Source organism: Oncorhynchus tshawytscha, linkage group LG13 (genome assembly GCF_018296145.1).
Source record: "Oncorhynchus tshawytscha isolate Ot180627B linkage group LG13, Otsh_v2.0, whole genome shotgun sequence".
Classification (NCBI taxonomy): Eukaryota; Metazoa; Chordata; class Actinopteri; order Salmoniformes; family Salmonidae; genus Oncorhynchus; species Oncorhynchus tshawytscha.
In genome coordinates, this window is record NC_056441.1 from 13,254,591 (window position 1) to 13,275,495 (window position 20,905).

Consider the following 20,905-nt stretch of genomic DNA (forward strand, 5'->3'; position numbering starts at 1 on the left):
AAAACAGCATAATAATTCAATTGTATCTCTGTAGACACCTTCCCCATTTTGAGGGCCAAGGGAGGGCTAAGGAACTTAAGAGCAATGTTAGACTACACTCACACTTACTGTCTTTTACTTTCCCTCTTACTGTCTCCCTTACTGTCCCCCTTACTGCCTCCCTTACTGTCCCCCTTACTGTCTCCCTTACTGCCCTTACTGTCCTCCTTACTGTCTCCCTTACTGCCCCCTTACTGCCCTTACTGCCTCCTTACTGTCCCCCTTACTGTCTCCCTTACTGTCCTCCTTACTGTCTCCCTTACTGTCCCCCTTACTGTCTCCCTTACTGCCCTTACTGTCCCCCTTACTAACCCCATTACCGTCCCCCTTATTGTCTCCCTTACTGTCCCCCTTATTGTCTCCCTTATCGACTTCCTTACCGTCCCTCTTACTGTCCTCCTTACTGTCTCCCTTACTGTCCCTCCCACTGTCCTCCTTACTGTCCCTCTTACTGTCCTCCTTACTGTTTCCCTTAATGTTCTCCTTACTGTCCTTCTTACCGTCCCTCTTACTGTCCTCATTACTGTCCCTCTTACCGTCCTCCTTACTGTTTCCCTTAATGTCCTCCTTACTGCCTCCCATACCGTCCCTCTTACCGTCCTCCTTACTGTCCTCCTTACCGTCCCTCTTACTGCCTCCCTTACCATCCCTCTTACTGTCCTCCTTACTGTCCTCCTTACTGCCTCCCTTACCATTCCTCTTACTGTCCTCCTTACTGTCCTCCTTACCGCCTCCCTTACCGTCCCTCTTACCGTCCTCCTTACTATTTCCCTTAATGTCCTCCTTACTGTCCTCCTTACCGTCCCTCTTACTGCCTCCCTTACCATCCCTCTTACTGTCCTCCTTACTGTCCTCCTTACTGCCTCCCTTACCATTCCTCTTACTGTCCTCCTTACTGTCCTCCTTACCGTCCCTCTTACCGTCCTCCTTACTATTTCCCTTAATGTCCTCCTTACTGTCCCTCTTACCGTCTCCCTTACCGTCCCTCTTACTGTCCCCCTTACTGTCCTCATTACTGTCCCTCTTACCGCCTCCCTTACTGTCCCTCTTACTGTCCTCTTTACTGTCTCCCTTTCCATCTCCCTTACCGTCTTTCTTACCGTCCCTCGTACTGACTCCCTTACCGTCCCTCTTACTGTCCTCCTTACTGTCTCCCTTACTGTCTCCCTTGCCGCCCCTCGTACCGTCTCCCTTACCGTCCCTCGTACTGTCCTCAGTGTCTCCCTTACTGTCTCCCTTACCGTCTCCCTTACTGTCCTCCTTACTGTCTCCCTTACCGTCCTCATTAATGTCCCCCTTACCGTCCTCTTTAATGTCCCCCTTACTGTTGCACACCTTTGACAAATCCTGTGTATAGGGCTCCATACAGAGATCCATATAGGGCTCCATACATTCCTTCCAACATGCCTCCATACAGGGCACCCAACAGCCTTGGCTTCCGACATGGCTGCTTTCCTCGATGCAGTCTTCAGTACAGCACAGCATGCAGAACTTGCCTGTGAGATAATATTCTACTGCATTCAATTGAAATACAAATTGCCATGCATCCTCATAACTAATCGTAATAACTACATCCTGCACTCTAATGATTTCGACCTTTGGCCTTAACCCTTATCTTTGACCTTTGTGTATTTTACTCCTAGGCCTCACCTGGGGCATCAGGGGCATCAGGACTGCCTGTGGTTTCCACGCTGGTATCTCCATCTAGAAGACAAGGACGGGTGACTTTGATGCTGTCATTGAAGTCACCATTACTCTAATTATCAGGAAATCCCCAGTAGTCAGTGTGCTTCATTTCCATTCAAATCAATTGGTGACTCACTGCTTGTGTCTGTGGATGTATCACTGCTACTCACATCTGATAAATGAAGAAGAAAACATTGGGTGAGTTGGAGTTCGTCGTCTGGCCATTGAACTTGTTTTGGCCATGGACTCTTCAGTAATAAAATTGGTCTGGACAAGATCAATATTACTATTATATTTTTTAATTGGTAAATGATTTTGATTGGGCTTACTGTCTTTCAAATAGTGTTTAAAGTGGATGTTATAGAATGTGTGTTTGAAGAAGGCAGTAAGTAAAATGTTTTATGGCATGAAAAGGGTTGGGGAATTGATATAACTTTGGCATGGATTTGAGAACCCTTTGGTTTATTCTGTCATCTGTCTAAACCTTCAGCATGGCCCACAGCAAATAGTCAGACTGACACATTTACTCATGTCTGGTCTAGAAAGCATTTGTCAAACTATGCTTCAGGGGTGCTGTTGTTATAGTGTATTCATATAGTGCCATCAGAAAGTATCCAAACCCCTTGACTTATTCCACATTTTGTTGTGTTAAAGACTAAATTCAAAATTGATTATAAAAATATATATATATATACACAGTTGAAGTTGTAAGTTTACATACACTCATTTTTCAACCACTCCACAAATTTCTTGTTAACAAACTATAGTTTTGGCAAGTTGGTTAGAACATCAAGTAATTTTTCCAACAATTGTTTACAGGCAGATTATTTCACTGTATCACAATTCCAGGGGGTCAGACATTTACAAACACTAAAGTGACTGTGACTTTAAACAGGTTGGAAAATTCCAGAAAATTATGTCATTGCTTTAGAAGCTTCTGATATGCTAATTGACATCATTTGAGTCAATTGGAGGTGTACCTGTGGATCTATTTCAAGGCCTACCTTCAAACTTGGTGCCTCTTTGCTTGACATCATGGGAAAATCAAAAGAAATCAGCCAAGACATCAGATTTTTTTTTTAGACCTCCACAAGTCTGGTTTAGCCTTGGGAGCAATTTCCAAATGCCTGAAGGTACCACGTTCATCTGTACAAACAATAGTACAAAGTATAAGCACCATGGTACAACGCAGCTGTCATACCACTCAGGAAGGAGACACGTTCTGTCTCCTAGAGACGAACGTACTTTGGTGCAAAAAATGCAAATCAATCCCAGAACAACAGCAAAGGACCCTGTGAAGATGCTGGAGGAAACAGGTACAAAAGTATCTATATCCACAGTAAATCGAGTCCTGTATCGACATAACCTGAAAGGCCGTTCAGCAAGGAAGAAGCCACTGCTCCAAAATCGCCATAAAAAAAGCCAGAGAACGGTTTGCAACTGCACATGGGGACAAAGATCGTACTTTTCGGATAAATGTCCTCTGATGAAACAAAAATAGAACTGTTTGGCCATAATGACCATCGTTATGTTTGGAGGAAAAAGGGGGAGGCTTGCAAGCCGAAGAACACCATCCCAACCGTGAAGCACGGGGGTGGCAGCATCATGGTGTGGGGGTGCTTTGCTGAAGGAGGGACTGGTGCACTTCACAAAATAGATGGCCTCATGAGGAAGGAACATTTTATGGATATATTGAAGCGACATCTCAAGACATCAATATGGTAGTTAAAGCTTGGTCGCAAATGGGTCTTCCAAATGGACAATGACCCCAAGCATACTTCCAAAGTTGTGGCAAAATGGCTTAAGGATAACAAAGTCAAGGTATTGGAGTGGCCATCACAAAGCCCTGACCTTAATCCTATAGAACATTTGTGGGCAGAACTGAAAAAGCGTGTGCGAGCAAGGAGGCCTACAATGCTGACTGAGTTACACCAGTTCTGTCAGGAGGAATGGGCCAAAATTCACGCAACTTATTGTGGGAAGGCTACCCGAAACATTTGACCCAAGTTAAACAATTTAAAGGCAATGCTACCAAATACTAATTGAGTATATGTAAACTTCTGACCCACTGGGAATGTGACGAAAGAAATAAAAGCTGAAACAAATAATTTTCTCTACTATTATTCTGTGATCCTAACTGACCTAAGACAGGGCATTTTTACTAGGATTAAATGTCAGAAATTGTGAAAAACTGTGTCTAAATATATTTGGCTAAGGTATATGTAAACTTCTGACTTCAACTGTGTGTATATATATATACAGTGGGGCAAAAAAAGTATTTAGTCAGCCACCAATTGTGCAAGTTCTCCCACTTAAAAAGATGAGAGAGGCCTGTAATTTTCATCATAGGTACACTTCAACTATGACAGACAAAATGAGAAGAAAAAAAATCCAGAAAATCACATTGTAGAATTTTTTATGAATTATTTGCAAATTATGGTGGAAAATAAGTATTTGGTCAATAACAAAAGTTTCTCTCAATACTTTGTTATATATCCTTTGTTGGCAATGACAGAGGTCAAATGTTTTCTGTAAGTCTTCACAAGGTTTTCACACACTGTTGCTGGTATTTTGGCCCATTCCTCCATGCAGATCTCCTCTAGAGCAGTGATGTTTTGGGGCTGTTGCTGGGCAACATGGACTTTCAACTCCCTCCAAAGATTTTCTATGGGGTTGAGATCTGGAGACTGGCTAGGCCATCATTGTCATGCTGAAAGACTCAGCCACGTTTCATCTTCAATGCCCTTGCTGATGGAAGGAAGTTTTCACTCAAAATCTCACGATACATGGCCCCATTCATTCTTTCCTTTACACGGATCAGTCGTCCTGGTCCCTTTGCAGAAAAACAGCCCCAAATCATGATGTTTCCACCCCCATGCTTCACAGTAGGTATGGTGTTCTTTGGATGCAACTCAGCATTCTTTGTCCTCCAAACACGACGAGTTGAGTTTTTACCAAAAAGTTATATTTTGGTTTCATCTGACCATATGACATTCTCCCAATCTTCTTCTGGATCATCCAAATGCTCTCTAGCAAACTTCAGACGGGCCTGGACATGTACTGGCTTAAGCAGGGGGACACGTCTGCCACTGCAGGATTTGAGTCCCTGGTGGAGTAGTGTGTTACTGATGGTAGGCTTTGTTACTTTGGTCCCAGCTCTCTGCAGGTCATTCACTAGGTCCCCTGTGTGGTTCTGGGATTTTTGCTTACCGTTCTTGTGATCATTTTGACCCCACGGGGTGAGATCTTGCGTGGAGCCCCAGATCGAGGGAGATTATCAGTGGTCTTGTATGTCTTCCATTTCCTAATAATTGCTCCCACAGTTGATTTCTTCAAACCAAGCTGCTTACCTATTGCAGATTCAGTCTTCCCAGCCTGGTGCAGGTCTACAATTTTGTTTCTGGTGTCCTTAGACAGCTCTTTGGTCTTGGCCATAGTGGAGTTTGGAGTGTGACTGTTTGAGGTTGTGGACAGGTGTCTTTTATACTGATAACAAGTTCAAACAGGTGCCATTAATATAGGTAACGAGTGGAGGACAGAAGAGCCTCTTAAAGAAGAAGTTACAGGTCTGTGAGAGCCAGAACTCTTGCTTGTTTGTAGGTGACCAAATACTTATTTTCCACCATTATTTGCAAATAAATTCATTAAAAATCCTACAATGTGATTTTCTTCCCTCATTTTGTCTGTCATCGTTGAAGTGTACCTATGATGAAAATTACAGGCCTCTTTCATCTTTTTAAGTGGGAGAACTTGCACAATTGGTGGCTGACTAAATACTTTTTTGCCCCACTGTATATACAGTACCATTCAAAAGTTGACACTTTTACTTTTTTTACTTTTTTTATTTTTACTATTTTCTACATTGTAGAATAATAGTGAGGACATCAACACTGTAAAATAACTCATATGTAATCATGTCGTAAGCAAAAAAGTGTTAAACAAATCAAATACATTTTATATTTTATATTCTTCAATGTAGCCACCCTTCGCCTTGATGACAGCTTTGCACACGCTTGGCATTCTCTCAACCAGCTTCATGAGGTATTCACCTGGAATGCATTTCAATTAACAGGTGTGCCTTGTTAAAAGTTCATTTGTGGAATTTATTTCCTTCCTACTGTGTTTGAGCCAATCAGTTGTGTTGTGACAAGGTAGGGGTGGTATACAGAAGATAGCCCTATTTGGACCAAGACCAAGTCCATATTATGGCAAGAATAGCTCAAATAAGCAAAGAGAAACGACAGTCCATCATTACTTTAAGACATGAAGGTCCGTCAATGCGGAAAATCTCAAGAACTTTGAACATTTCTTCAATTGCAGTCGCAAAACACATCAAGCGCTATGACAACTGGCTCTCATGAGGACCGTCACAGGAAAGGAAGATCCAGGAAAGGAAGATAATGCCACCTCAGATCGCAGCCCAAATAAATTCTACACAGAGTTCAAGTAACAGACACATCTCAACATCAACTGTGCAGAGGAGACTGCGTGAATCAGGCCTTCATGGTCGTTGAATTGCTGCAAAGAAACTACTACTAAAGGACACCAATAATAAGAAGAGACTTGCCTGGGCCAAGAAACACGAGCAATGGATATTAGACTGGTGGAAATCTGTCCTTTGGTTCTGATAAGTCCAAATTTGAGATTTTTGGATCCAACCACCATGTCTTTGTAATACGCAAAGTAGGATGATCTCTGCATGGCACACGTAACCAGCATGGATATCACAGCATTCTGCAGCGATACGCCATCCCATCTGGTTTGCGCTTAGTGGGACTATCTTATGTTTTTCTACAGGACAATGACCCAACACACCACCAGGCTGTGTAAGAGCTATTTGACCGAGAAGGAGTGATGGAGTGCTGCATCAGATGACCTGGCCTCCACAATCACTCGACCTCAAACCAATTGAGATGGTTTGGGATGAGTTGGACCACAGAGTGAAGAAAAAGCAGCCAACAAGTGCTCAGCATATGTGGGAACTCCTTCAAGACTGTTGGAAAAGCATTCCTTATGAAACTGGTTGAGAGAATGGCAAGAGTCTGCAAAGCTGTCATCTAGGCAAAGGGTGGCTACTTTGAAGAATGTAAAATCTAAAATATATTTTGATTTGTTAAACACTTTTTTGGTTACTACATGATTCCATATGTTAATTAATAGTTTTGATGTCTTCACTCTTCTTTTTTCTACAACGTAGAAAATAGTACAAATAAAGAAAAACCCTTGAATGAGCAGGTGTGTTCAAACGTTTGACTGGTACTGTATATTTACACACAATACACCATAATGACAAAGGGAAAACATGTCTTTAGAAATGTTAGCACATTTATTGAAAATGAAATACAGAAATATCTCACACCCCTGAGTCAATATTTTGTAGAAGAACCTTTGGCAGTGATTACAGCTGTGAGTCTTTGTGGGCAAGTCTCTAAGAGCTTTCCACACCTGAATTGTGCAACATTCTTCAAGCTCTGTCAAGTTGGTTGTTGATCATTGCTAGACAACTATTTTCAGGTAGTTCTAAGACAAAACTGTAATTCGGTCACTCAGGAACATTCACTGTCTCTTGGTAAGCAACTGCAGTGTAGATTTGGCCTTGTGTTTTAGGTTATTGTCCTGCAGAAAGGTGAATTTATCTCCCGGTGTCTGGTGGAAAGCAGGTAGAATTTTGCCTCTGCTTCGCTCCATTCTGTTTCTTTTTTTATCTTGAAAAACTCCCCAGTCCTTAACCATTACAAGCACACTAATAACATGGTGCAGCCACCACTCTGCTTGAAAATATGGAGAGTGGTACTCAGTAACGTGTTGTATTGGATTTGCCCCAAACATAACACTTTGTATTCAAGACAAAAAGTTAACTGCTTTGCCACATTTATTTTGCATTGTGTGGGGTACAGAGATGAGGTGTTCATTGAAAAAATCATGTTAAACACTATTCTTTCACACATGCATCTTATTATGTGACTTGTTCCGTAAAGTCTTACTCCTAAACTTATTTACAGTTGCCATAACAAAGGGGTTGAATACTTATTGAATCAAGACATTTCAGCTTTTCATTTTGTATTAATTAGTCAAACAAAATGAACATATCATTTCACTGTGACATTATGTTCTGTGACAAAAAAAAATCCATCGAATCCATTTTAAATCCAGTCTGTTAGACAACAAAATGTGGAAAAAGTAAAGGTGTATATATACAGGTTTATGTGAGTATCCGACATTGCAGTTCTTCTATATGGGTTAGTTAAGTGTCTCCATGACAGTCTCATATTCCCTCTCTTAATGTTTGTAGTGTAGTTTAGAGACTGGATAACTAGAAAGGTGAAACAGGAAATCCGTAATGCATTGTTTTGTCATTGCGTTGAACCTGAAATCAAACTAAAATGGAAACCATCGTCTCTAGACAACATATTGTGCACATATTATAAAAATTGACATTATTGTTAAACTGTAGTTACTGATGGAAGTGCTCTAAATTCACCCACATTTATAAGATGTATAAGGTTTAATTTAACGTTTTCTTACCAGTAACGTGGCCTGAGAGAGCAAGACCAGCCAAAGCATAGATCAAATGAACAGTCAGCTTTCTGTTAGAATAAAGAACACAGAGATAGAACTGGTCACACCACTTTTAAAACTTAAGGTTACTTGCGTAACCCCAGTTCTCTGATAATAGAGGTGTCTCACAATGGGAATTAGTTAAATAAGCAATTCACTACTACGGAAGATCCAATCACACAGTGTCTGTCGTGGACAGATAAGTCACGTGGCCAATGAGGAGGGGATCCTCCTCAATAAAAAGTGCCATGGAGCTGCTCTCTGGTCATTCTAAAGCATGTCCCTCTTCCTTGCGCTCTTGCAAGCAGGGAACTGCAGTGAGATACTCACTCAGAGAACCGGGGTTACATAAGTAATAATAGTTTGCCACCTCACAATGGGATGTAGCCAACTCCCATATGCTCTCCAAATAATAATAATAATCGGACAGATTCATCCCTCAGAGGCTCAGACCTTCTGTGAAAATCAGGGGTATATAAAGCCATAGAAAACCAGTGTCTGAAATAGAGGTCAACCGATTAATTGGAATGGCCGAATAATTAGGGCCGATTTCAAGTTTTCATAACAATCGTAAATCTGTATTTTTGGGCGCCGATTTTTTATATTTTTTATATACCTTTATTTAACTAGGCAAATCAGTTAAGAACACATTCTTATTTTCAATGATGGTCTAGGAACGGTGGGTTAACTGCCTTGTTCAGGGGCAGAACGGCAGATTTTCACCTTGTCAGCTCGGGGGATTCAATCTTGCAACCTTACAGTTAACTAGTCCAAAGCAATAACGACCTGCCTCTCTCGTTGCACTCCACAAGGAGACTCTGCCTGTTACGCGAATGCAGTAAGGTAAGTTGCTACCTAGCATTAAACTTATTTTATAAAAAACAATCAATCAATCATAAGCAATCATAATCACTAGTTAACTACACATGGGGCAGCAGGGTAGCCTAGTGGTTAGAGCGTTGGACTAGTAACCGAAAGGTTGCAAGTTCAAATCCCCGAGCTGACAAGGTACAAATCTGTCATTCTGCCCCTGAACAGGCAGTTAACCCACTGTTCCTAGGCCGTCATTGAAAATAAGAATTTGTTCTTACCTGACTTGCCTAGTAAAATAAAAATATTACTAGATATTATCTAGCGTGTCATGCGTTGCATATAATCTGACTGAGCATACAAGTATCTGAGTGATTGTAGGCAGAAGCAGGCGCAAGCATTCATTCAAACAGTACTTTTGTGCAATTTTCCAGCAGCTCTTCGTTGTGCGTCAAGCATTGGGCTTTATGACTTCAAGCCTATCAACTCCCGAGATGAGGCTGGTGTAACCAAAATTAAATGGCTATCTAGTTAGCGCGCACTAATAGCGTTTCAAACGTCACTCGCTCTGAGCCTTGCAGTGGTTGTTTCCCTTGCTCTGCATGGGTAATGCTGCTTTGATGGTGGCTGTTGTCATTGTGTTGCTGGTTTGAGCCCAGGGAGGAGCGAGGAGAGGGACGGAAGCTATACTGTTACACTGGCAATACTAAAGTGCCTATAAGAACATCCAATAGTCAAAGGTTAATGAAATACAAATGGTATAGAGGGAAATAGTCCTATAATTCCTATAATAACTACAACCTAAAACTTCTTACCTGGGAATATTGAAGACTCATGTTAAAAGGAACCACCAGCTTTCATATGTTCTCATGTTCTGAGCAAGGAACTGAAACGTTAGCTTTCTTACATGGCACATATTGCACTTTTATTTTCTTCTCTAACACTTTGTTTTTGCATTATTTAAACCAAATTTAACTTGTTTCATTATTTACTAAATTGATTTTATTGTATTTATGTATTGTATTGTAATGTATTATATTAAGTTCAAATAAGTGTTCATTCAGTATTGTTGTAATTGTCATTATTACAAATAAATAAATAAAAATTGGCAGATTAATCGGTATCGACTTTTTTGGTCCTCCAATAATCGGTATCGGCGTTGAAAAATCATATTCGGTCGACCTCTAGTCTGAAAAGAGTTGCCTTAGCGTCATGCCTATGAAGTAAACACTTGGACATAAATGATGGAGACACTTCCTCCCTCTAAACTTGGATTAGCTAACACAACGTGCCATTGGAACACAGGAGTGATGGTTGCTGATAATGGGCCTCTGTACGTTTATGTAGATATTCCATAAAGAATCTGCCATTTCCAACTATAATAGTCATTTACAACATTAACAATGTCTACACTGTATTTCTGATCAATTTGATGTTATTTTAATGGACAAAATATGTGCTTTTCTTTCAAAAACAAGGACATTTCTAAGTGACCCCAAACATTTGAATAGTAGTGTATACACTACATGACCAAAAGTATGTAGACACCTACTCGTCGAACATCTCATTCTAAAATCATGGGTATTAATATGGAGTTGGTCCCCCCCTTTGCTGCTAAAACCGCCTCCACTCTTCTGGGTAGGCTTTCCCCTAGACGTTGGAACATTGCTGCGGGGACTTGCTTCCATTCAGCCACAAAAGCATAAGTGAGGTCAGGCACTGATGTTGGACGATTAGGCCTGGCTCGTAGTTGGCATTCCTATTCATCTCAAAGGTGTTCGATGGGGTTGAGGTCAGGGCTCTATGGATGCCAGTCAAGTTCTTCCATACCGATCTCGACAAAGCATTTACACTGTGTGCATGGTGGCATTGTCATGCTGAAACAGGAAAGGGCTTCGCCAAACTGTTGCCAAAAAGTTGGAAGCTCAGAATCGTCTAGAATATCATTGTATGCTGTAGCATTAAGATTTCCCTTCACTAGAACTAAGAGGCCTAGCCCGAACCATGAAAAACAGCCCCAGACCATTATTCCTCCTCCACCAAACTTTACAGTTGACTGTATGCATTCGGGCAGGTAGCCTTCTCCTTGCATCCGCAGATGGTGAAGCGTGATTAATCACTCCAGAGAACGTGTGTCCACTGCTCCCAAACCACTACGGCCGATGCTTCTTGTGTGCACTGCCAGATGGTGAAGCGTGATTAATCACTCCAGAGAGGAACGTGTGTCCACTGCTCCCAGAGTCCTATGGTGGTGAGCTTTAAACCACTCCGGATATATATATATATATATATATAAATATACCGAAAAAATGCTTGGCATTGCGTTTATTTTCATGGTGATCTAAGGGTTGAGACATGTGCGGCACAGACATTGACCATGGAAACTTATTTTATTAAGCTCCCAAAAGAACAGTTATTGTGCTAATGTTGCTTCCAGAGGCAGTTTGGAACTCAGTTGTGAGTGTTGCAACTGAGGACAGACAAATTTTCTGAGCTTCAGCACTCGGCGGTCCCATTCTGTGAGCTTGTGTGGCCTACCACTTTGTGGATAAGCCGTTTTTGCTCTTAGATGTTTCCACTTCACAATACAGCAATTACAGTTGACAGGGGGCAGATATATATACTGAAAAGGGGATGTTTCTTTTTTTGCTGAGTTTATATACAGTGCCTTGCGAAAGTATTCGGCCCCCTTGAACTTTGCGACCTTTTGCCACATTTCAGGCTTCAAACATAAAGATATAAAACTGTATTTTTTTGTGAAGAATCAACAACAAGTGGGACACAATCATGAAGTGGAACGACATTTATTGGATATTTCAAACTTTTTTAACAAATCAAAAACTGAAAAATTGGGCGTGCAAAATTATTCAGCCCCTTTACTTTCAGTGCAGCAAACTCTCTCCAGAAGTTCAGTGAGGATCTCTGAATGATCCAATGTTGACCTAAATGACTAATGATGATAAATACAATCCACCTGTGTGTAATCAAGTCTCCGTATAAATGCACCTGCACTGTGATAGTCTCAGAGGTCCGTTAAAAGCGCAGAGAGCATCATGAAGAACAAGGAACTCACCAGGCAGGTCCGAGATACTGTTGTGAAGAAGTTTAAAGCCGGATTTGGATACAAAAAGATTTCCCAAGCTTTAAACATCCCAAGGAGCACTGTGCAAGCGATAATATTGAAATGGAAGGATTATCAGACCACTGCAAATCTACCAAGACCTGGCCGTCCCTCTAAACTTTCAGCTCATACAAGGAGAAGACTGATCAGAGATCCAGCCAAGAGGCCCATGATCACTCTGGATGAACTGCAGAGATCTACAGCTGAGGTGGGAGACTCTGTCCATAGGACAACAATCAGTCGTATATTGCACAAATCTGGCCTTTATGGAAGAGTGGCAAGAAGAAAGCCATTTCTTAAAGATATCCATAAAAAGTGTTGTTTAAAGTTAGCCACAAGCCACCTGGGAGACACATCAAACATGTGGAAGAAGGTGCTCTGGTCAGATAAAACCAAAATTGAACTTTTTGGCAACACTGCAAAACGTTATGTTTGGCGTAAAAGCAACACAGCTCATCACCCTGAACACACCATCCCCACTGTCAAACATGGTGGTGGCAGCATCATGGTTTGGGCCTGCTTTTCTTCAGCAGGGACAGGGAAGATGGTTAAAATTGATGGGAAGATGGATGGAGCCAAATACAGGACCATTCTGGAAGAAAACCTGATGGAGTCTGCAAAAGACCTGAGACTGGGACGGAGATTTGTCTTCCAACAAGACAATTGATCCAAAACATAAAGCAAAATCTACAATGGAATGGTTCAAAAATAAACATATCCAGGTGTTAGAATGGCCAAGTCAAAGTCCAGACCTGAATCCAATTGAGAATCTGTGGAAAGAACTGAAAACTGCTGTTCACAAATGCTCTCCATCCAACCTCACTGAGCTCGAGCTGTTTTGCAAGGAGGAATGGGAAAAAATTTCAGTCTCTCGATGTGCAAAACTGATAGAGACATACCCCAAGCGACTTACAGCTGTAATCGCAGCAAAAGGTGGTGCTACAAAGTATTAACTTAAGGGGGCTGAATAATTTTGCACGCCCAATTTTTCTGTTTTTGATTTGTTAAAAAAGTATGAAATATCCAATAAATGTCGTTCCACTTCATGATTTTGTCCCACTTGTTGTTGATTCTTCACAAAAAAATACAGTTTTATATCTTTATGTTTGAAGCCTGAAATGTGGCAAAAGGTCGCAAAGTTCAAGGGGGCCGAATACTTTCGCAAGGCACTGTATATATATATATATATATACACACAGTGGGGCAAAAAAGTATTTATTCAGCCACCATTTGTGCAAGTTCTCCCACTTAAAAAGATGAGAGGCCTGTACTTTTCATCATAGGTACACTTCAACTATGAAAGACAAAATGAGAAAAAAAAATCCAGAAAATCACATTGTAGGATTTGTTATGAATTTATTTGCCAATTATGGTGGAAAATAAGTATTTGGTCACCTACAAACAAGCAAGATTTCTGGCTCTCACAGACCTGTAACTTATTCTTTAAGAGGCTCCTCTGTCCTCCACTCGTTACCTGTATTAATGGCACCTGTTTGAACTTGTTATCAGCATAAAAGACACCTGTCCACAACCTCAAACAGTCACACTCCAAACTCCACTATGGCCAAGACCAAAGAGCTGTCAAAGGACACCAGAAACAAAATTGTAGACCTGCACCAGGCTGGGAAGACTGAATCTGCAATAGGTAAGCAGCTTGGTTTGAAGAAATCAACTGTGGGAGCAATTATTAGGAAATGGAAGACATACAAGACCACTGATAATCTCCCTCGATCTGGGGCTCCACGCAAGATCTCACCCCGTGGGGTCAAAATGATCACAAGAACGGTGAGCAAAAATCCCAGAACCACACGGGGGGACCTAGTGAATGACCTGCAGAGAGCTGGGACCAAAGTAACAAAGCCTACCATCAGCAAGGGCATTGAAGATGAAACGTGGCTGGGTCATTCAGCATGACAATGATCCCAAACACAAAGCCCGGGCAACGAAGGAGTGGCTTCGTAAGAAGCAGTTCAAGGTCCTGGAGTGGCCTACCCAGTCTCCAGATTTCAACCCCATAGAAAATCTTTGGAGGGAGTTGAAAGTCCGTGTTGCCCAGCAACAGCCCCAAAACATCACTGCTCTAGAGATCTGCATGGAGGAATGGGCCAAAATACCAGCAACAGTGTGTGAAAACCTTGTGATGACTTACAGAAAACCTTTGACCTCTGTCATTGCCAACAAAGGGTATATAACAAAGTATTGAGATAAACTTTAGTTATTGACCAAATACTTATTTTCCACCATAATTTGCAAATAAATTCATTAAAAATCCTACAATGTGATTTTCTAGATTGTTTTCCCTCATTTTGTCTGTCATAGTTGAAGTGTACCTATGATGAAAATTACAGGCCTCCCTCATCTTTTTAAGTGGGAGAACTTGCACAATTGGTGGCTGACTAAATACTTTTTTGCCCCACTGTATATATAGAGGTTGAGGTCCTACGTTCGGTAGCATTAACCTCATGGTGAAGACAGGGACCAAGTCATGCTGAGGAGAGCTTAGAGTGTAATGATCTTTGCTAGAAAGAGAGTGACAAATACCGTGGCACCTTTTTATATTTAAAACATCAAACCAAATTTTATTGGTCACATACACATAGTTAACAGATGTTAATGCGAGTGTAGCGAAATGCTTGTGCTTCTAGTTCCGACCATGCAGTAATATCTAACAGATAATCTAACAATTTCACAACAAGTACCTTATACACACAAGTGTAAAGGAATGAATAAGAATATGTACATATAAATATATGTATGAGCGATGGCCGAACGTCATAGGCAAGATGCAGTAGATGGTATAGAGTACAGTATATACATATGAGATGAGTAATGTAAGGTATGTAAACATTATATAAAGTGGCATTGTTTAAAGTGACTAGTGATACATTTATTACATCCAATTTTTTATTATTAAAGTGGCTAGAGATTTGTGGCAGCAGCTACTCAATGTTAGTGATGGCTGTTTAACAGTCTGATGGCCTTGACATAGAAGCTGACAGACCTGAGCACTGGGGTTTCCTGTTTTAGTTTCTGGCTATAGGCTAAAACATACAATATACTTGCTGTGAAGCCGCTCAACAACTACATTATATTAGTCATCTAACAGACTCCGATTCAGAGCGACACACAGAGGCAACCAGGGTCAACACCCTGCTCAAGGGCACGTCTCCCACAAGGTAAAAAACAGGGACACGGACCAGCGATCCATCGGCCACCGGCCCAAGCTCACAACCGCCAGGCCACCGGCCCTCCCAGATCCCCCCCACAGTTCCCCAAGAGCTGCCCCTCAACCATCCGAGAAAATAAGATTCCCCCTAATAACCAAGAAAATGAACAAAAGAGGAAAAAAGACTAAGGAAAACAGAAAACAATGCAAAAAACATCAAGGACAACAAAAATCATAACAGCTACTCCAGATGTCGTGTGATTGGATCTTCCGTAGTGAATAGCTTATTCAGCAAATTCCCGTTGTGAGACACCAAACGATTACTTGAAAGAGAACCGTAATTTTGTCAAACAGAGGTAATGACTTCTCCTAGAAAGCATCTTAGGGTCTTAGGGTAGTGGTAGTGGAAAATGCAAAGCAAATAGGACTAAGCAAAAAGACAATCGTTTTTTTCCTGCTCATTACATTATAATAAGAATATGTGTAACTTGCAGCAATGCCAAGTATCTTATGGATGTTCTTATGTTCAAGATATAATATGGATAATGAATTATCAATGAAATGTTGGTACATTATACAATTCATCTTTGTAATATAATGAAAAGTCAAAAACAAAGGATGTTTATTAAACAATTTGACTAAGAGTTGAGCATTTTCCCAAATTCTCAAAATCTTTTTAAAGACTATTTAGAGTCCCATCACTTTATCTTGTACCAGTATCATCATTGATATCAGTTGTAAATCTATTGTTATTGAAGATTAGGATTGAACAAGAAAAAAGGAAGTCTGAAATAACAAAAATGACACACACATTGCCAACCTATTGTGATCACACAAAAAAACACACAAAAACAATGAATTCAACTGTTCACCACTCTCTATCATTGAAGTACCCCCAGCAGCTGTACACATCTTTAGTTTCATTCTATAGGTAGACTGACTAATAAACTTCCTCCAAGAATACAGGTGTCCAAATATGTCAAATAGATTGTGTCATTTTAAAATTTCCCGTACACACATGTAAGTCAAAAATAAATACCCAAAAGTGGCAACCCTTGTGTTAGTGTTCGCTTACCGTGACAGCATTGTGACGGGATAGTTTAGCCAGTGGGGCGACACTCAGGTGTCTATAGTTTCCAGTAGGTCTACAGTCTGGCTGGAGGGAGCCCAAGAGGTTTTATACGTTCACCACTCCCTCTGCTCCTAGAGGGCCACAGAGACACACTGAGGGACAGAAAGATAGATAGAGGCACTGCAGAGGAACAGCTAGCATTAAACTAGTTTAAAACAGGGTTGAGCGTGAGGCTCTCACACCTTCGTGTTTTCAAACAGCTCATGTTCTAAAGTCCCCTCTGATCTGAATCTACCCCCATATCTCCCTTTAAAAAACCCTCAGCCCCTCACACACACTCATAGCTTACACACTAACCCCGTCCCCCTCTGATCTGAATCTACCCCCTGATTCTAATAAACTGGAAGCTATAAAAATAAATAGAGTCACACACACTCTCTCTATATATATATATATATATATAAACTCCCAGTAATTTACTGGGTAAAACACCAACGTTTCGGCATCACTGTGCCTTCAGGTTTACCCAATAAATAATACACACGATTTCCAGTTTACTTTGAGACACTCATTTGTGTATGGGTTGATGGTCACTAGACTTGATACTGAATGTTATGGATTGTTCTCATGTCTGTTGATAGTGGTTGACGCCAGACTCCAGGAACAAGAACCAAGGACACTGATTGTTATTATATTCTGTGACCCTGTGTAATTCTGTAGCAGCTGATGTTGTGACTTCCTACAAGACTCTCGGTGGGTGTTTATGGAATATTAAAATATAAGGGCCTGCTTAGAGAGGGCGAGTTAGACATTTTCTCATGCTGGACGTTGTCTCCCTGTTGCAACTTGTAATAAACCACATTGATTTAATTGTATTAAACCAGATTAATTTTGATTTACTATTTGCAACTTTTCTTTTATTCACCTTGAAAATTCCTATTACAGTGTCCACAAAATGTTTTGCATAAAGTAGAGGTAAAGAAATACATGACACAGATATTTCCAGGAGCTCCAAGGGAGGGGGGGTGAGATGGGGGTGGAGTGACGCGGTTACCGACGGATCCACAGTCTCGGCCTTTGCTAAAAGCTCACTGTAATCTCAAGGTTTCAAGGCAGTGGTTTACCTTTAGTATCTGTTTGAGGGCCGATAGTGTGAAAGTCATAATTATGCTCTAAAAGATGATATACCGCAAAATTAGCGTAGCCTACTGCGCGAACCCCCAAACTGTGGCGCATCATCGTTGCTTCACACATTCAGTCGTGAAATGAACATCGTGGCAAATTAAATATAGCCTAAACAATTTTGTATTTTTCAAAATCTAGTACAACTATAGTGCATTGTAAAAAGTGATCCTTCTAATCCCCAGGACACCTTGCACCATTGATTCCATTATTGTAGGACTAGGGTTACAAAATTCCGGTAACATTCCCCAAATTCAGTTTATCCAGAAACCCCTATTCGAAGATTCACAGAATCAGGAAGACCAGGGGATTTTGGTAAATTTGCCGTAATTTTGCAACCCTACAGATCTTAATTTGATCACTCTTTTGTTGCTGATCATTTTCCTACACCGCGGGAAATCCCAATGAGCTTTGTGTTTTACATAAAGACACTAAAACACGGTTATATTAACAGTATTGTACAGTATTGTACTAATGTAGCCTACTTTTGGCCAGCTAATAGCCTAACCACCGATCAAGCGACATTATGGACAAAAAATGTATATCCTGTCGCTGCAGGATTATTTCTGCTGTGACAATAAAGGCAAAATGAAGATCCTACACCTGTAGGTAGGACCCACCTGTCATGTTGTCGTGATGAAAGACGAGGCCATGTTCACCAGCAGGAAAGGGACGAAGAAAAACTGACCGGTGAGTGGTGATGGCAAACATTTTGGAAATACTACACACATTATGCCTACTCTGACAGATAGACATTCTGGGAATTTTCATCCCTAGACTGTTTTTTTGAACCCTAAAAGCACCAACAGGGTAATTTTAGACCCTAAATTAATGGTAAATTGTTTAAATTCCTCAAAATATCATATATTCTAAAAATCTCACACAATTATAGTCAAATTTGATGTTTCAAACAAATTGTTGTTGAATGTTAACAAATATTTTGATCAATTTCCTCCATAGCCACTTGTTATGAACATTTGTCTGTTATTCAATCAAAGGGTTGTGTTTCTGTGATACTCAGAAGCTGAGAAATTTGTGAGCTAATCTTACATACCTGATTTAGGCGATATGGGTGATCAACTCAGTTCTGAAAGATGAGACTCTAGACTTGGTGTGTAGACATTGTCTGGAAGCTACATATGTATTTAAATTGTTTTGTTATTTATTAGTTATAGTCTGTCACACCCTGACCATAGTTTGCTTTGTATGTTTCTATGTTTTGTTTGGTCAGGGTGTGATCTGAGTGGGCATTCTATGTTACATGTCTAGTTTGTCTATTTCTATGTTTGGCCTGATATGGTTCTCAATCAGAGGCAGGTGTTAGTCATTGTCTCTGATTGGGAACCATATTTAGGTAGCCTGTTTGGTGTTGGGTTTTGTGGGTGATTGTTCCAGTCTCTGTGTTTGTTTGCACCAGATAGGTTGTTTCACGTTTATTGTTTTTGTATACTGTTTGTGGTTTCAGCTTTATTAAAGATGTATACAAGTAACCACGCTGCATTTTGGTCCGCCTCTCCTTCAACTCAAGAAAACCGTTACATAGTCATTAGTTCTATAAGACAATTGTGCTCAAGACAAGATCAGGTCCAATCTAATACTTCATATAGAAAACAGGCAACTAATTAGACAAACATTTGTTATAAGTTAACTAACAAATTCACAGTGACGTAAAGTAACTAGGTAAAAAGTCATTTGGGGTATTTATATTTTAGAATACTTTTACTCCGCTAGATTCCTATAGAAAATCTGTACTTTTTACTCCATTCAATTTCTCTGACACACAAAAGTAGTAGTTACATTTAGAATGCTCAGGAAGGACAACAATACGGTCTGATTCACACACCTTTCAATATAATGCATTGTCATCACTACTGCCTCTGACCTGTCTGTAACGGTTTTCTTCTGGTGAAAGAGAGGTGGACCAAAATGCAGCGTGGTTAGTTTTGTACATCTTTAATAAAGATGAATTTCCAACAATCTACAAAACTAGAAACGTGAAAAAAATCAAAACAGTCCTATCTGGTGCCACAAAGACAGGAACAATCACCCACAAGAGACCTAAAGAATATGGCTGCCTAAATATGGTTCCCAATCAGAGACAACGATAAACACCTGCCTCTGATTGAGAACCACTCTAGGCAACCATAGACTTACCTAGAGTACTACTCTAACCACAATCCCATAACTACAAACAACCCCAGACAAAACAAACCACAGAAATCCCCAGCCTTTAAACTCCCTGAGCGGTTTCCTTCCTCTCCAGCAACTGAGTTAGGAAGGAAGCCTGTATCTTTTGTAATGACTGGGTGTATTTATGAAAGTGAAAAGCTGATTTAGTGAAAATCTGATTTACCTAACTCAGTGGAGATCAGAGATCTCCAGAGTTAGCCATCCCTGAGACTGGGTCAGGTAGCGGAAGTTAATGCAAGACAGCTTTCAAAATTCCAGTAGATAAGACAAAATAATTTATTAGATTCAATATACACATCACTTCAATCATTATACATCTTGATTAATTAAGCTAATTGTGTGATAATTCAAAATATAAATAAGTCATTTTACCTGCAATACTGGTATCTAAAGAGGAACCTGCATGTGCAGGCAAAGAAGCATCTGATAGACAGGGGATGTTAAGAGGTCAGTAAAAACAGACTGTTTAAATGAAACTCCTTGTAGCACTTAACATGACAGCCTAGAATAAAGTGGTAATAACATGGTGATAGTCAGTAGATGACAGAACAAGGCTTTACCATGGGAGTTGGGGTCAGAGGGTGAAGCATGTGAATCTCCTCCACCATCACCTTCTCTTACACCACCATCACCACTTCCTCTTACACCACGTCATCCTCCACCAAGTCCTCCTCTTCCTCCTTCACCACCATGTCCTTCACCACCTGAAGTAGACAGAAACACCTCAGGCCATTCAGTGCCACCATGGCTACGTTTACACAGGAAGCCCAATTCTGATCCAATTATTGTCAAAAGAACTGATCTGATCAGCCAAAATAATAATTTGTGAGATTTGTCTTTCTATTGTGCTTAACGCAGCCCATCTGCCAGATCTATATTATGTATTGTATATTTAATATGAGAATGCAATGGTATGGCCTAATGCCATTACTTCCATCTGATATCGAAGTTCTGCTTTTTAAAATTTTAGCTTTAATTAACTAAGTGCCATCTGTTTTATCACCAAAGCCCCATATACTACCCACCACTGCGACCTGTATGCTCTCATTGGCTGGCCCTTGTTTCATAGCCGTTGCCAAAC

The 20,905-nt window shown here is 40.6% G+C and overlaps 1 protein-coding gene across 1 annotated transcript; it reads right to left on the reverse strand.

Annotated features, from left to right (window-relative positions):
• Nucleotides 1-219: 219 nt before the first annotated feature.
• Nucleotides 220-18,351, reverse strand: LOC112265797 (cylicin-2-like). Its single transcript, XM_024443352.2, has 6 exons — nucleotides 18,255-18,351; nucleotides 16,456-16,583; nucleotides 8,251-8,312; nucleotides 1,862-1,897; nucleotides 1,690-1,743; nucleotides 220-1,535 (listed from the first exon to the last, which is right to left on the reverse strand). The coding sequence occupies exons 2-6, from the start codon at nucleotides 16,464-16,466 to the stop codon at nucleotides 220-222; spliced, it is 1,479 nt and encodes a 492-aa protein (XP_024299120.2). The 5' UTR covers nucleotides 16,467-16,583; nucleotides 18,255-18,351.
• Between the last annotated feature and the right edge of the window lie 2,554 nt (nucleotides 18,352-20,905).